General features: G+C 40.0%; 1 protein-coding gene across 1 annotated transcript in view; it reads right to left on the bottom strand.

Annotated features, from left to right (window-relative positions):
- The window catches only part of SLC24A5 (solute carrier family 24 member 5), a 37,582-nt gene extending 21,871 nt beyond the window's left edge, over nt 1-15,711 (bottom strand). The window contains exons 1-2 of the mRNA XM_032176186.2: nt 15,591-15,711; nt 14,720-14,899 (exon numbers count right to left, since the gene is read on the bottom strand). Of these exons, the coding sequence (XP_032032077.1) occupies nt 14,720-14,899; nt 15,591-15,711 (301 nt within the window). The remainder of the gene's footprint in view (nt 1-14,719; nt 14,900-15,590) is intronic.
- Nucleotides 15,712-16,034: the final 323 nt, after the last annotated feature.

The following is a 16,034-nucleotide window of genomic DNA, read 5'->3' as shown; positions in this document are numbered from 1 at the left end:
TTTACCATTATGTAATGGCCTTCTTTGTCTCTTTTGATCTTTGTTGGTTTAAAGTCTATTTTATCAGAGACTAGGATTGCAACCCCTGCCTTTTTTTGTTTTCCAGTTGCTTGATAGATCTTCCTCCATCCCTTTATTTTGAGTCTATGTGTGTCTCTGCACGTGAGATGGGTTTCCTGAATACAGCACACTGATGGGTCCTGACTCCTTATCCAGTTTGCCAGTCTGTGTCTTTTGATTGGAGCATTTAGCCCATTTACATTTAATGTTAATATTGTTATGTGTGAATCTGATCCTGTCATTATGATGTTAGTTGGTTATTTTGCTCGTTAGTTGCTATAGTTTCTTCCTAGCCTCGATGGTCTTTACAATTTGGCATATTTTTGCAGTGGCTGGTACCGGTTGTTCCTTTCCATGTTTAGTGCTTCCTTCAGGAGCTCTTTTAGGGCAGGCCTGGTGGTGACAAAATCACTCAGCGTTTGCTTGTCTGTAAAGTATTTTATTTCTCCTTCACTTATGAAGCTTAGTTTGGCGGGATAGCAAATTCTGGGTTGAAAATTCTTTTCTTTAAGAATGTTGAATATCGGCCCCCACTCTCTTCTGGCTTGTAGAGTTTCTGCTGAGAGATCAGCTGTTAGTTTGATGGGCTTCCCTTTGTGGGTAACCCGACCTTTCTCTCTGGCTGCCCTTAACATTTTTTCCTTCATTTCAACTTTGGTGAATCTGACAATTATGTGTCTTGGAGTTGCCCTTCTCGAGGAGTATCTTTGTGGCGTTCTCTGTATTTCCTGAATCTGAATGCTGGCCTGCCTTGCTAGATTGGGGAAGTTCTCCTGGATAATATCTTGCAGAGTGTTTTCCAACTTGGTTCCATTCTCCCCATCATTTTCAGGTACACCAATCAGACGTAGGTTTGGTCTTTTCACATAGTCCCAAATTTCTTGGAGGCTTTGTTCATTTCTTTTTATTCTTTTTTCTCTAAACTTCCCTTCTCTCTTCATTTCATTCATTTCATCTTCCATCAGCGATACCCTTTTCTTCCAGTTGATCGCATCTGCTACTGAGGCTTCTGCAATCTTCGCGTAGTTCTCGAAACTTGGCTTTCAGCTCCATCAGCTCCTTTAAGCCCTTCTCTCCATTGGTTATTCTAGTTATCCATTCTTCTAATTTTTTTTTCAAAGTTTTTAACTTCTTTGCTATTGTTTTGAATTTCCTCTCATAGCTCAGAGTAGTTTGATCGTCTGAAGGCTTCTTCTCTCAACTCATCAAAGTCATCCTCCATCCAGCTTTGTTCCGTTGCTGGTGAGGAACTGCGTTCCTTTGGAGGAGGAGAGGTGCTCTGTTTTTTAGAGTTTCCAGTTTTTTTGCTCTGTTTTTTCCCCATCTTTGTGGTTTTATCTACTTTTTGTCTTTGATGATGGTGATGTACAGATGGGTTTTTGGTGTGGATGTCCTTTCTGTTTGTTAGTTTTCCTTCTACCAGACAGGACCCTCAGCTGCAGGTCTGTTGGAGTTTACTAGAGGTCCACTCCAGACCCTGTTTGGCTGGGCGTCAGCAGCGGTGGCTGCAGAACAGCGGATTTTCGTAAGACCACAAATTCAGCTGTCTGATATTTCCTCTGAAAGTTTTGTCTCAGAGGAGTACCCATTTGAATGACGTGTCAGTCTGTCCCTACTGGGGGGGTGCCTCCCAGTTAGGCTGCTCAGGGGTGTGGGACCCACTTTAGGAGGCAGTCTGTCCATTCTCAGATCTCCAGCTGTGTGCTGGGAGAACCACTACTCTCTTCAAAGCTGTCAGTCAGACAGGGACTTTTAAGTCTGTGGACGTTCTTGCTGAGTTTTTGTTTGTCTGTGCCCTGCCCCCAGAGGTGGAGCCTACAGAGGCAGACAGGCCTCCTTGAGCTGTGGTGGGCTCCACCCAGTTCGAGCTTCCTGGCTGCTTTGTTTACCTAAGCAAGCCTGGGCAATGGCGGGCGCCCCTCCCCCAGCCTCGCTGCCGCCTTGCAGCTTGATCTCAGACTGCTGTGCTAGCAATCAGCGAGACTCCGTGGGCACAGGACCCTCCGAGCCAGGTGCGGGACACAATCTCCTAGTGTGCCGTTTTCCAGGCCCGTTGGAAAAGCGCAGTATTAGGATGGGACTGTCCCGATATTCCAGGTGCCGTCTGTTTCCCCTTTCTTTGACTAGGAAAGGGAACGCCCTGACCCCTTGCGCTTCCCGAGTGAGGCAATGCCTCGCCCTGCTTCGGCTCGCGCAGAGTGCGCTTCACCGACTGTCTTGCACCCACTGTTAGGCACTCCCTAGTGAGATGAAACCGGTACCTCAAGCAGAAATGCAGAAATCACCCTTCTTCTGTGTCGCTGGGGCTGGGAGCTGGAGACCAGAGCTGTTCCTATTCGGCCATCTTGGCTCCGGTAAGTGAAGATTTTTAAAAATAAAAAGTAAATATTTAAGTTTATTTCCCCCAAACCTTATTAAGATCATTTTCATGTAAGACGTGTTATAATTCAAAGGTATCAGTGTGGTAGAGAGGTTATATTTAATTGAATGGTATATTAGTGTAAATTTTTTTTTTTAAAGTTTCATAGCTGGCTCACTGTGGAATTTGGACTCTATCAAGTGACCAATCTTAAGGGGTTCTCAGAGTTTTCTATATACATAGTTTGGAAAAATAAAAAGAGGTGGTTCAACACCTCTGAGATCCCCATTACATATCAAAAGGACATTTTGTTTTCATTTTATATCAGCTTTTGTATTTCTAAAATTAAACTGCTTAGAGAGATTAGACATACTGGTCCTATTTGGTCTTTAAGTGAATATAGTTTATATTATATTTTTAATTTATATGATATATTGGCTTATATTTAAATTATTTAAATTTAAATTATATTTAAAAGTGACTTTTTAAACAATAAAAGATGAAGTAAATGTTATAGATGCTAATGTAAATGAAATAAAAGGAACTTTAAACAGAATATCTTTTAATTTTAATTTTATTTATTTATTTATTTTGAGATGGAGTCTCACTCTGTTGCCCAGGCTGGAGGGCAGTGGCACGATCTCAGCTGAGTGCAAACTCTGCCTCCCGGGTTTAAGCAATTCTCCTGCCTCAGCCTCCTGAGGAGCTGGGATTACAGGCCAGGTGCCTGCCACCACGCCTGGCTAATATTTGTATTTTTGTAGAAACCATGTTGGCCAGGCTGGTCTCGAACTCCTGGGCTCAAGTGATCCACCCACCTTGGCCTCCCAAAGCGCTGGGATTACAGGTGTAAGCCACTGCTCCCAGTCCAAACAGAATATTCCAGAGGTATTTAAGGTATAGTTTAAAGTTGTCACATGGCTTATTAGATAAAATAAAATAACTGGTTTAATAAGCTTACTTCATACCTTGTCAAATAAACCTTTTATTTACCTTAAATTTGGTGTTCAATTCTAGCAAATGCACCATAGATTTGGTTATTTTCTCCAAAAATACTTAAATAGGCTTTGGTATTCCCCATCTGTACTTTCATCTTTCCTGAGTAAAGGATTCTAACCTCTGTAGTCTGTTCTTATGTAACAATGAACATTCAGTGAATGTTTTCTATGTGCTAGGTACTTGTGTAAGCAATTCACTTGTGTTTCTTCATGCACTTGTCACACAGTGCTATGAACTGAAAGTTGTAATCATCCTGTTTCACAGCTGAGATAACAGAGGCAGAGGGAAGTTAGGAACTTTGCCCAAGGTCACAGTGCTAGCAAATGGCAGAGCCGGGATTTGAATCTGGGCTGTCTGGCTCCAGGGTGGGCACTTTCAATTGTCTCTCTGTAGGAGTGTGGCACTAGAGCGTATGACGGCTGTGTCCTCCCCCTCCAGCTGTCCAGGGATTCTCAGCATTTGTCATAGACCATTCAGCAACTATATCAATATGGAGATAGAAAAAAGTGGAAAAAGCCCCAAGCAAACAATACCAGATAGGACTACAAAGTGATTAACTAAATTCACAAACTAAGCAAGGGAATCTTAGACACAGGTTTCTAAGTCAGGCTTACATGAATGATCAGAGACGACAAAGGCTCCGTCGTTTTCCTTAGTCATTTGGATTCGTCTCTCACTGTGTCTCTGTCTCTCTTCCTCTCTCTCATACACACCCCTCAGGGTATCCATCCGGGTAACATTCTAGAGTAGCACAACTGGTTGGGATGAGGAAGCTCTCTTTAGGTTTATTCCTCACCCCATTACCTCTAGCTCCTTTAGCTCTAACTTGGGCTTGGATAATGCTCCTCTTTTGATCACATCTTTAACTCTTTTCCCAGAATCTCCATTCTGTTTCCCGGCACCCAAGGCTTTTCTCCAAACATGAAATGCCCTGGACAACTAGAGGGTGATACATTTGTTTCCCCTCTACAACACTGATTAATTTCATTTCAGCCTTCTGTGTTCAGAGAATTACTAGCTTCTTTTCCTATAGAACCAAATGGAAAGAAAAAGAAGATAGGATTAGAGGAAGGGGGCATAGCAATAGCATTTTCTTTTATTGGCTCCATACAGTTAAGACGGTGGTAAAGTGTCTGAGGTTGCCTAGTAGAGATACGTGCTTTTCCAGCTTTTCCAGTGTTCGAGGGTAGAGGAGAGGGTGAGTGACTTTTTTGATCATGAGCAGAGCAAGGAGAAGGAAAAAAATTCCTTGCTGGAAGCCTCTGGTTGAGGCAGCTCTAGGAGACCAAGACCAACATACGTAGGTCCGAAAGAGAAAGAGCACTGGTTTGACTGAGCGGGGGCCCTGCCAGAGCACCAGCAAGAGGCTCTGCCCTCTTCCACTTCCAGTTCATCCCTGCACGGAGATGACAGTCCTGAACCTCTTCTAGTCTTCACCTTGCTAAAGTTCCTGCTGTTGGCCAAATGAGCCATTGTGGTGATTTGAGGAGTGAGTGGGGCTGGGGTGGGACAGGGGCCTGCCAATCCTTCCATTGTATTCTAGGTTGGAACTCAGTATACATACCCCACAAGACATTATAGCCTCATCTATGATGATTAAGTTCCACTGTACTATATTATGATCTCATGGTCTTGGACAAAATGTTTAGGCCTGGGAGCTTATTATGGATAAGTGTCTATAGCATTGATTTACAATCACTTATAGGTTGCCAAAGGTCCAAAATGATTTTTGTAAATAATTCAATGTATTCTCTTTATTTTGTAATATACTTCTTCCATAGTAACTGTGGGTATTTGATTTTTTTTGGTCAAAATTTTCAGTGCTCTTGAGAGGAAAATTTCTTGTAAGATGGTTCAGATAGAACAGTTCTGAAACAACTGTATTCTAGCAGCAAATCTCAAACAAGGATGTGTAAAGTTTTAACATGTAGCAGTTGAGATCATGCTTGAGTCTTGGCATTAGAGAGATTAGGACTTTCTCTGTGTGGCTATGTGGTCATGAGAAATTACCTACCCTCCCAGCCTTGGTTTCCTCATCAGTAAAACCAAAACATTAGTCCCTATTTTGTAAGGTTTTTGGGAAGACTAAGTGAAACCACATATATATATGTATAATCTTCTTATATATATTATATAAACCATATATTATTATAAGATATATATCTTTCATCTATAATTGTATCATAAGTAACTGATAAAAAATAACACCGTAGTACATTGTGGAATAGTTTAGTAAACTGTTTTGAGGGTTATGTTAATAACTATTAGTTGACAAATGAGTGGAACTATTATGACTCAATGCTCATCAAGAAACTGGGGAAAGGCAAAGCACTTGCAGACTTTTGAAAGCCGTTTCTGCAGATGTAAACAAATTTCAGGAAAATTGTTTTTTATTGCTGATGTCATAATTTGGATAAGACCATGCTAGAACTTGAAAAGGGAAGTGACAGGGGGTGGAGCCAAGATGGCCGAATAGGAACAGCTCCGGTCTACAGCTCCCAGCGTGAGCGACGCAGAAGATGGGTGATTTCTGCATTTCCATCTGAGGCTTGGAAAACGGCACACCAGGAGATTGTGTCCTGCACCTGGCTCAGAGGGTTCTACGCCCATGGAGTCTCGCTGATTGCTAGCACAGCAGTCTGAGATCAAACAGCAAGGCGGCAGCGAGGCTGGGGGAGGGGCGCCTGCCATTGCCCAGGCTTGCTTAGGTAAACAAAGCAGCCAGGAAACTCGAACTGGGTGGAGCCCACCACAGCTCAAGGAGGTCTGCCTGCCTCTGTAGGCCCCACCTCTGGGGGCAGGGCACAGACAAACAAAAAGTCAGCAGTAACCTCTGCAGACTTAAGGACAGCTTTGAAGAGAGTAGTAGTTCTCCCAGCATGCAGCTGGAGATCTGAGAACGGGCAGACTGCCTCCTAAAGTGGGTCCCTGACCCCCAAGCAGCCTAACTGGGAGGCACCCCCCAGTAGGGACAGACTGACACCTCACTTGGCTGGGTACTTCTCTGAGACAAAACTTCCAGAGGAACGATCAGACAGCTGAATTTGCGGTTCGTGAAAATCCGCTGTTCTGCAACCACCGCTGCTGACACCCAGGCAAACAGGGTCTGGAGTGGACCTCTAGCAAACTCCAACAGACCTGCAGCTGAGGGTCCTGTCTGTTAGAAGGAAAACTAACAAACAGAAAGGACACCCACACCAAAAACCCATCTGTACATCACCATCATCAAAGACCAAAAGTAGATAAAACTACAAAGATAGGGAGAAAACAGAGCAGAAAAACTGGCAACTCTAAAAAGCAGAGCACCTCTCCTCCTCCAAAGGAATGCAGTTCCTCACCAGCAATGGAACAAAGCTGGACGGAGAAGGACTTTGACAAGTTGAGAGAAGAAGGCTTCAGACGATCAAACTACTCCGAGCTACAGGAGGAAATTCAAACCAATGGCAAAGAAGTTAAAAACTTTGAAAAAAAAATTAGACAAATGTATAACTAAAATGACCAATGCAGAGAAGTGCTTAAAGGAGCTGATGGAGCTGAAACCCAAGTTTCGAGAACTACATGAAGAATACAGAAGCCTCAGTAGCCAATGCGATCAACTGGAAGAAAGGGTATGAGTGATGGAAGATGAAATTAATGAAATGAAGTGAGAAGGGAAGTTTAGAGAAAAAAGAATAAAAAGAAACGAACAAAGCCTCCAAGAAATATGGGACTATGTGAAAAGACCAAACCTACGTCTGATTGGTGTACCTGAAAGTGACGGGGAGAATGGAACCAAGTTGGAAAACACTCTGCAAGATATTATCCAGGAGAACTTCCCCAATCTAGCAAGGCAGGCCAACATTCAGATTCAGGAAATACAGAGAACGCCACAAAGATACTCCTCGAGAAGAGCAACCCCAAGACACATAATTGTCAGATTCACCAAAGTTGAAATGAAGGAAAAAATGGTAAGGGTGGCCAGAGAGAAAGGTCGGGTTACCCACAAAGGGAAGCCCATCAGACTAGCAGCTGATCTCTCAGCAGAAACTCTACAAGCCAGAAGAGAGTGGGGACCGATATTCAACATTCTTAAAGAAAAGAATTTTCAACCCAGAATTTCATAACCAGCCAAACTAAGCTTCATAAGTGAAGGAGAAATAAAATACTTTACAGACAAGCAAATGCTGAGAGATTTTGTCACCACCAGGCCTGCCCTAAAAGAGCTCCTGGAGGAAGCACTAAACATGGAAAGGAACAACCGGTACCAGCCACTGCAAAAATATGCCAAATTGTAAAGACCATCGAGGCTAGGAATAAACTGCATCAACTAACGAGCAAAATAACCAGCTAACAGCATAATGACAGGATCAAATTAACACATAACAATATTAACTTTAAATGTAAACGGGCTAAATGCTCCAATTAAAAGACACAGACTGGCAAATTGGATAAGGAGTCAAGACCCATCAGTGTGCTGTATTCAGGAAACCCATCTCACGTGCAGAGACACATATAGTCTCAAAATAAAGGGATGGAGGAAGATCTACCAAGCAAATGGAAAACAAAAAAAGGCAGGGGTTGCAATCCTAGTCTGATAAAATAGACTTTAAACCAACAAAGATCAAAAGAGACAAAGAAGGCCATTACATAATGGTAAAGGGATCAATTCAACAAGAAGAGCTAACTATCCTAAATATATATGCACCCAATACAGGAGTACCCAGATTCATAAAGCAAGTCCTGAGTGACCTACAAAGAGATTTAGACTCCCACACAATAATAATGGGAGATTTTAACACGCCACTGTCAACATTAGACAGATCAACGAGACAGAAAGTTAACAAGGATATCCAGGAATTGAACTCAGCTGTGCACCAAGCAGACCTAATAGACATCTACAGAACTCTCCACCCCAAATCAATAGAATATACTTTTTTTTCGGCACCACACCACACCTATTCCAAAAGTGACTACATAGTTGGAAGTAAAGCTCTCCTCAGCAAATGTAAAAGAACAGAAATTATAACAAACTGTCTCTCAGAACACAGTGCAATCAAACTAGAACTCAGGATTAAGAAATTCACTCAAAACCGCTCAACTACATGGAAACTGAACAACCTGCTCCTGAATGACTACTGGGTACATAACGAAATGAAGGCAGAAATAAAGATGTTCTTTGAAACCAATGAGAACAAAGACACAACATACCAGAATCTCTGGGACACATTCAAAGCAGTGTGCAGAGGGAAATTTATAGCACTAAATGCCCACAAGAGAAAGCAGGAAAGATCCAAAATTGACACCCTAACATCACAATTAAAAGAAATAGAAAAGCAAAAGCAAACACATTTGAAAGCTAGCAGAAGGCAAGAAATAACTAAAATTAGAGCAGAACTGAAGGAAATAGAGACACAAAAAACCCTTCAAAAAATCAATGAATCCAGGAGCTGGTTTTTTGAAAAGATCAACAAAATTGATAGACCGCTAGCAAGACTAATAAAGAAGAAAAGAGAGAAGAATCAAATAGATGCAATAAAAAATGATAAAGGAGATATCACCACCGATCCCACAGAAATACAATCTACCATCAGAGAGTACTACAAACACCTCTACGCAAATAAACTAGAAAATCTAGAAGAAATGGATAAATTCCTCGACAAATACACTCTCCCAAGACAAAACCAGGAAGAAGTTGAATCTCTGAATAGACAAATAACAGGCTCTGAAATTGTGGCAATAATCAATAGCTTACCAACCAAAAAGGGTCCAGGACCTGATGGATTCACAGCTGAATTCTACCAGAGGTACAAGGAGGAACTGGTACCATTCCTTCTGAAACTATTCCAACCAATAGAAAAAGAGGGAATCCTCCCTAACACATTTTATGAGGCCAGCATCATCCTGATACTAAAGCCTGGCAGAGACATAACCAAAAAAGAGAATTTCAGACCAATATCCTTGATGAACATTGATGCAAAAGTCCTCAATAAAATACTGGCAAACCGAATCCAGCAGCACATCAAAAAGCTTATCCACCATGATCAAGTGGGCTTCATCCCTGGGATGCAAGGCTGGTTCAACATATGCAAATCAATAAATGTAATCCAGCATATGAACAGAACCAAAGACAAAAACCACATGATTATCTCAATAGATGCAGAAAAGGCCTTTGACAAAATTCAACAACCCTTCATGCTAAAAACTCTCAATAAATTAGGTATTGATGGGAGGTATCTCAAAATAATAAGAGCTTTCTATGACAAACCCACAGCCAATATCATACTGAATGGGCAAAAACTGGAAGCATTCCCTTTGAAAACTGGCACAAGACAGGGATGCCCTCTCTCACCACTCCTATTCAACATAGTGTTGGAAGTTCTGGCCAAGGCAATCAGGCAGGAGAAGGAAATAAGGGGTATTCAATTAGGAAAAGAGGAAGTCAAATTGTCCCTGTTTGCAGATGACATGATTGTATATCTAGAAAACCCAATTGTCTCAGCCCAGAATCTCAAGCTGATAAGCAACTTCAGCAAAATCTCAGGATACAAAATCAATGTACAAAAATCACAAGCATTCTTATACACCAGTAACAGACAAACAGCCAAATCATGAGTGAACTCCCATTCACAATTAGTTCAAAGAGAACAAAATACCTAGGAATCCAACTTACAAGGGATGTGAAGGATCTCTTCAAGGAGAACTACAAACCACTGCTCAGTGAAATCAAAGAGGATACAAACAAATGGAAGAACATTCCATGCTCATGGGTAGGAAGAATCAATATCGTGAAAATGGCCATACTGCGCAAGGTAATTTATAGAGTCAATGCCATCCCCTTCAAGCTACCAATGGCTTTATTTACAGAATTGGAAAAAACTACTTTAAAGTTCATATGGAACCAAAAAAGAGCCCGCATCGCCAAGTCAATCCTAAGCCAAAAGAACAAAGCTGGAGGCATCACGCTACCTGACTTCAAACTATACTACAAGGCTACAGTAACCAAAACAGCATGGTACTGGTACCACAACAGAGACATAGATCAATGGAACAGAACAGAGCCCTCAGAAATAATGCCGCATGTCTACAACTATCTGATCTTTGACAAACCTGACAAAAACAAGCAATGGGATAAGGATTCCCTATTTAATAAATGGTGCTGGGAAAACTGGCTAGCCATATGTAGAAAGCTGCAACTGGATCCCTTCCTTACACCTTATACAAAAATTAATACAAGATGGATTAAAGACTTACATGTTAGACCTAAAACCATAAAAACTCTAGAAGAAAACCTAGGCAATACCATTCAGGACATAGGCATGGGCAAGGACTTAATGTCTAAAACACCAAAAGCAATGGCAACAAAAGCCAAAATTGACAAATGGGATCCAATTAAACTAAAGTGCTTCTGCACAGCAAAAGAAACTACCATCAGAGTGAACAGGCAACCTACAGAATGGGAGAAAATTTTTGCAACCTACTCATCTGACAAAGGGCTAATAGCCAGAATCTACAATGAACTCAAACAAATTTATAAGAAAAAAAGAAACAACCCCATCAAAAAGTGGGCGAAGGACATGAATAGACACTTCTCAAAAGAAGACATTTATGCAGCCAAAAAACACATGAAAAAATGCTCATCTTCACTGGCCATCAGTGAAATGCAAATCAAAACCACCATGAGATACCATCTCACACCGGTTAGAATGGCGATCATTAAAAAGTCAGGAAACAACAGGTGCTGGAGAGGATATGGAGAAATAGGAACACTTTTACACTGTTGGTGGGACTGTAAACTAGTTCAACCATTGTGGAAGTCAGCTTGGCGATTCCTCAGGGATCTAGAAGTAGAAATACCATTTGACCCAGTCATCCCATTACTGGGTATATACCCAAAGAACTATAAATCATACTGCTATAAAGACACATGCACACATATGTTTATTTTGGCACTATTCACAATAGCAAAGACTTGGAACCAACCCAAATGTCCAACAACGATAGACTGGATTAAGAAAATGTGGCACATATACACCATGGAATACTATGCAGCCATAAAAAATGATGAGTTCGTGTCCTTTGTAGGGACATGGATGAAACTGGAAACCATCATTCTCAGTAAACTATCGCAAGGACAAAAAACCAAACACCGCATGTTCTCACTCATAGGTGGGAATTGAACAATGAGAACACATGGACACAGGAAGGGGAACATCACACTCCGGGGACTATTGTGTGGTGGGGGAAGGGGGGAGGGACAGCATTAGGAGATATACCTAATGCTAAATGACGAGTTAATGGGTGCAGCACACCAACATGGTACATGGATACATATGTAACAAACCTGCACATTGTGCACATGTACCCTAAAACTTAAAGTATAATAATAATAATAATAAACAAATAAAAAAAGAGAAGTGACGGAATTAATTTATAAGCATTTAAAAATGAATTGAGCTAGCACTATTTCTAGCTCATTTTTTTGCCAGTATTTTCAATACTCAAGATGAGGGTCAATTTTTAACAGCTAAAGATTTGGCAGTGGCGTGGATATTCATCAATCACACATCTGTAAGAACTACTGTATTTCGGGGCAGAGAGACTCACTTGAGAGGTGCATGTTTGCTGATGATGTTTCAAAGCAGTTTCACAAGGAGCATGTTGGAAGTCATTTAGCCATATTAAGTCACTTAATGAACATTATTTTGAAGTCATAATCTAAATTTTAATGCAGTAGTGTCTTCTACAGGGCTAGAAAGGTTTTTTATTTATTTTTTACTTCTCCTAAGATAAATTTTTATAATAAAATTCTTGATAGATTTATTTTTTCAGTCATATCATTGTTCAGTTAAGTCACTGGAAATGGAAATAATTCCTTACAATTTAAATTTCTATGTTTTATATGATTAACTTTTTAATTTTTTAATTTTTAGTTTTTTACATTTTTTACATTTTCTAATTAAAAGTGCAGTATTGGCATAAGAATGAACAAAAAGGTTATTAGAATAGAGTTGGGAGCATAGAGACAGATCTACATCTATATAAGAACTTAGTATATGAAAATTGATCAACTTTTGGATCCTATAGCAAGACAGATTCTTGGTGGAAGAAATAAATAAATTTTTAAAAATCCTGCATGTAGAATAAAATATGATGATTTTTACGACCTATGGATAAAAATGTCTTTCTAGTTATAAAACAAAAGGAGAATCATAAAGGACAAGATTTACAAATTTACTTAAAATATTTAAACTTCAAACTTCAATGTGATAAACACAAAATGCAAAAACAAACAACAAACCATGAAAAATCATATGATATGAAGTAATACTAGAAAAAGGGTTAATATCCTTATATATTTTTAAAGTCTTGAAAATCAATAAGAAAGAGACAGAATACCCCTGATATAATATGGGCAAAAAAACACAAAAGCAAAACCACAAAATTACATAAACATATAAAATAGTCACCCTTGAATAATAAGATGAATACAAATTTTATAAAATAATGTTTAAAGCAACTAAGGGTATTTCACATATTTTTCATGGTTTTCTGGAATGGATGCTTAAGGAGGTATAAGTAGGCACACCTTTTGTGGGATGCCTTTTGCAAATATATATCATAAGACTTAAAATATCCACATCTCTGCCTCTTAATCAGGAAATGATCAGAGAGGTGTGCAAAGATTTTATACAATTATGGGCATGACATTAACACAAAAAACTTAAAACAGGCCAAATGTCCAATGACAGTAATAGTTTTAAATTTTATGATAAATTTCTACTAGGTGCCTACTATGTGTAAAAACCAGTGTTAGATGCTCAAATCATTTATAGAATCATGGACTATCATGATATCATTAAAAGTAATGTTTTCAAAGGATGTTTAATAATATTGGAAAATGTGCACAATAAAATATTATGTGAAAACAAGGAAAGATCCCAAACTGTATATAAAGCAAGATTCAAAAGATTTAAAGGAAATATACCAAATGGTAACTGTGTAGATCTCAGGGTGATGGAAATATAGGTGATTTTATCTTTCTCTTCTATTTTTCTTGTATTTCATTAATCTAAGTAAAACTGTTAAATAATTTAATCCTTATTAAAGAAAATATCAGTGTATACATAAGATGTAATGTCAAGATAAAAGTATATGTTTGTATCTACTTAAGAAAAATTGTAATAAATTAGGCTAATCTATTATATATGTATTTTTTCATTACACAGATAGGTGTTGAGTGCCTCTGCTATCACCAGTTACTGTTTTAGATCCTACAGATACTGGTATACTGCAGCGAACACGGGAGAAAATAATTCTCTTTGCATTTCAGCAGGGGTTGGGGGTGGGGTGATGGGAAAAGGGAGAGTTTACATCCATGCTCTTTCCCTTTATAAAGAAATGGCAGCAATGTGTGTGTGTCGGGGGGGTGGGTGGAGGTTGAGGATGCTGCTGTTTCTGTGTAGTCTTGTGAATATGCAATAGGAAACCCAGTCCTTAACTTTGACATTGCTTTTTGCTGTAATGTAAGCATGCTCAACCAGATAAATAACCGAACATGACACCAAGTCTAGAAACACACTTTTGCTCATATGGCACAAAACATAACTGCTATCCTGGTTTTTAAGGGACCAGTGCACCAGTGAAGGTCTATGCTCAGAATTCTGGGCAACATATACTGCTGAAGGAACAGAACTCAGAGGCTTGGACTGGCTGATCTTATTTTCAGAAATTTTTAATAACTGAATTTACAGTCATCTGATGTCTAAGGTCACTTAGGATACAGGACTTATTCATCTATTTGTTTATTGGTTCTTAAATATCAATTAATTTCCTTAATGGTAGGATGCTGGGAAAGGAAGATGGGGAGGGTGTTCCTTAATTGCATCTGTTTGTCACTTAACTCTTTACAATCAAAGTTATAGTGCGCTTAGAGTAAAAATAAAAAAAAAAGTTTTTTGAAGCATAAAATGGCAAATATTAGGAGTTTCATTGTATTAGGAGCGCACACAAAGTACATGCAAGTGAAATCTTAGAACAGTTCTTATAACAAACATCCAGGCAGTAGACAAACTTGAGATTTCTGGAAATAGGCAGGAAAATAATAACTGCTGGGTTCTAACTTAAAGAAACTCTGACTCACATTAACTACCAAGAGAAACCACACTCTACCAGTTCCTTAAGACACGGGACCCCACAACACAGAAGCTGGTGCTCTGCGACCAGTTGAGAAGCACAGGACAGCTGCTGAGCTGTTTCAAAGACAGTCATACCTGTGTGGCACACTCTCCCAGAAGGTTACAGGGCAACTTTCCAGCCACTTACATTCACTGATGCTTTCCAGGGAGGGTAGGAAGTACTCATCACAGACAATAGATATGGCCATGAACATGTAAACGATAATTAGGAAATAGATTATGATGCCTCCATCTCTGCGCTCTTGTCTCGTGAAAAACCCTTCGGGAAACTCCGATGATGGAGAAATAACACATTGAGTGCTATTTCCTGTTAAGGAAAAGGAGGTAAAAGTTTGAAGAGTTTGGAGTCACACATTCCAAGCCAACAGAGAGCTTCCTTAAGAAATCTGTAAGTGTGGGGTAACCGGGTGGAATTTTAAGAACCCACTGAAAATGTATAAAGCACTTCTGAATATAACACAGTTGTAGAGTTTTTTAAAAAAATTTTTTGGGGACTGAAAAGAGATATCTTAATGAAATATGTTGGTGACGGTGAAGCATTAAAAAGAGGAAATCATGAAATCACTCCTTCTTGTTTTTATTTCTGAATCTCTCCTCCCCAAGTAGAAACTGTATCTCTGATACATGAAGATTTCTGTTATTTGTACAATTTCGTTTTCTCATTGCAGAGCCTAAATTGTTCACAGGCCTGCAAAGAATCATCCACTGTTGCAGAGAGAATTTCTAAGATAAAAGATTTTTTTTTTTTCACCAAAAAGTCTCCAAGAATAAAAACTGGAGACTTGGCCTACTATGATCTCTGTGAATTACTTTGGAGTATATTTAAGAACTTATTTGGAGGATCAAAAGTGTTTGATATCTTTTTAAATGCTAAAATTCAGAAGCATAAGTAAAAGTGAGCCCATTGAGAATTTTCCTCTTTTTGTCCCTTCATCTGTATGTGGTGGCAGCAGCACGTGCTGCTGCAGCAGAGGTAACTGACCCCAATGTCCACCTACCTGTGGCCCTTGGGAGACGTTGGGGCAGGGAGGTCCCTGGGAGAGGCAGATGTGCGGTGGCCCACAGGATGCCGAGCAGCAGAGCCCTTCTCGCCCATGTTTGGCCCCCTTTTGTCTGCATTTCTGCTGTGCTCTTACTGCAAGTGTGCAGCTTCAGGAAGGGAGAAGGGGAGGATTAAGCTGGATCATGTGAGGAGTCTCCTTCCTGCCCAATACCCTGCCCAGGGCACATCTCAGCAAGGCCAGCACGGGAGAAAGGGCGAGTGTAGCCAGCCAAGCTTCTCTGATCAGGAGACCCAATCTCCAGGGAGGCCGGAGGAGACGGAAGAGAGCCAACAACCATTGTTTATAGCTATTTCCGTGGCCTACAGTCTCTAAGGGCAGATTAAGGCAGCTTGTACTTTATGAAAATGCGTGGTTTTATTTAATGTCTTCATACTGGCT

Source organism: Hylobates moloch, unplaced genomic scaffold (genome assembly GCF_009828535.3).
Source record: "Hylobates moloch isolate HMO894 unplaced genomic scaffold, HMol_V3 SCAFFOLD_14, whole genome shotgun sequence".
NCBI classification, from domain to species: Eukaryota; Metazoa; Chordata; class Mammalia; order Primates; family Hylobatidae; genus Hylobates; species Hylobates moloch.
Note: the sequence above shows the minus strand (reverse complement) of the source record. Positions and strands in the feature narration are given on the sequence as shown.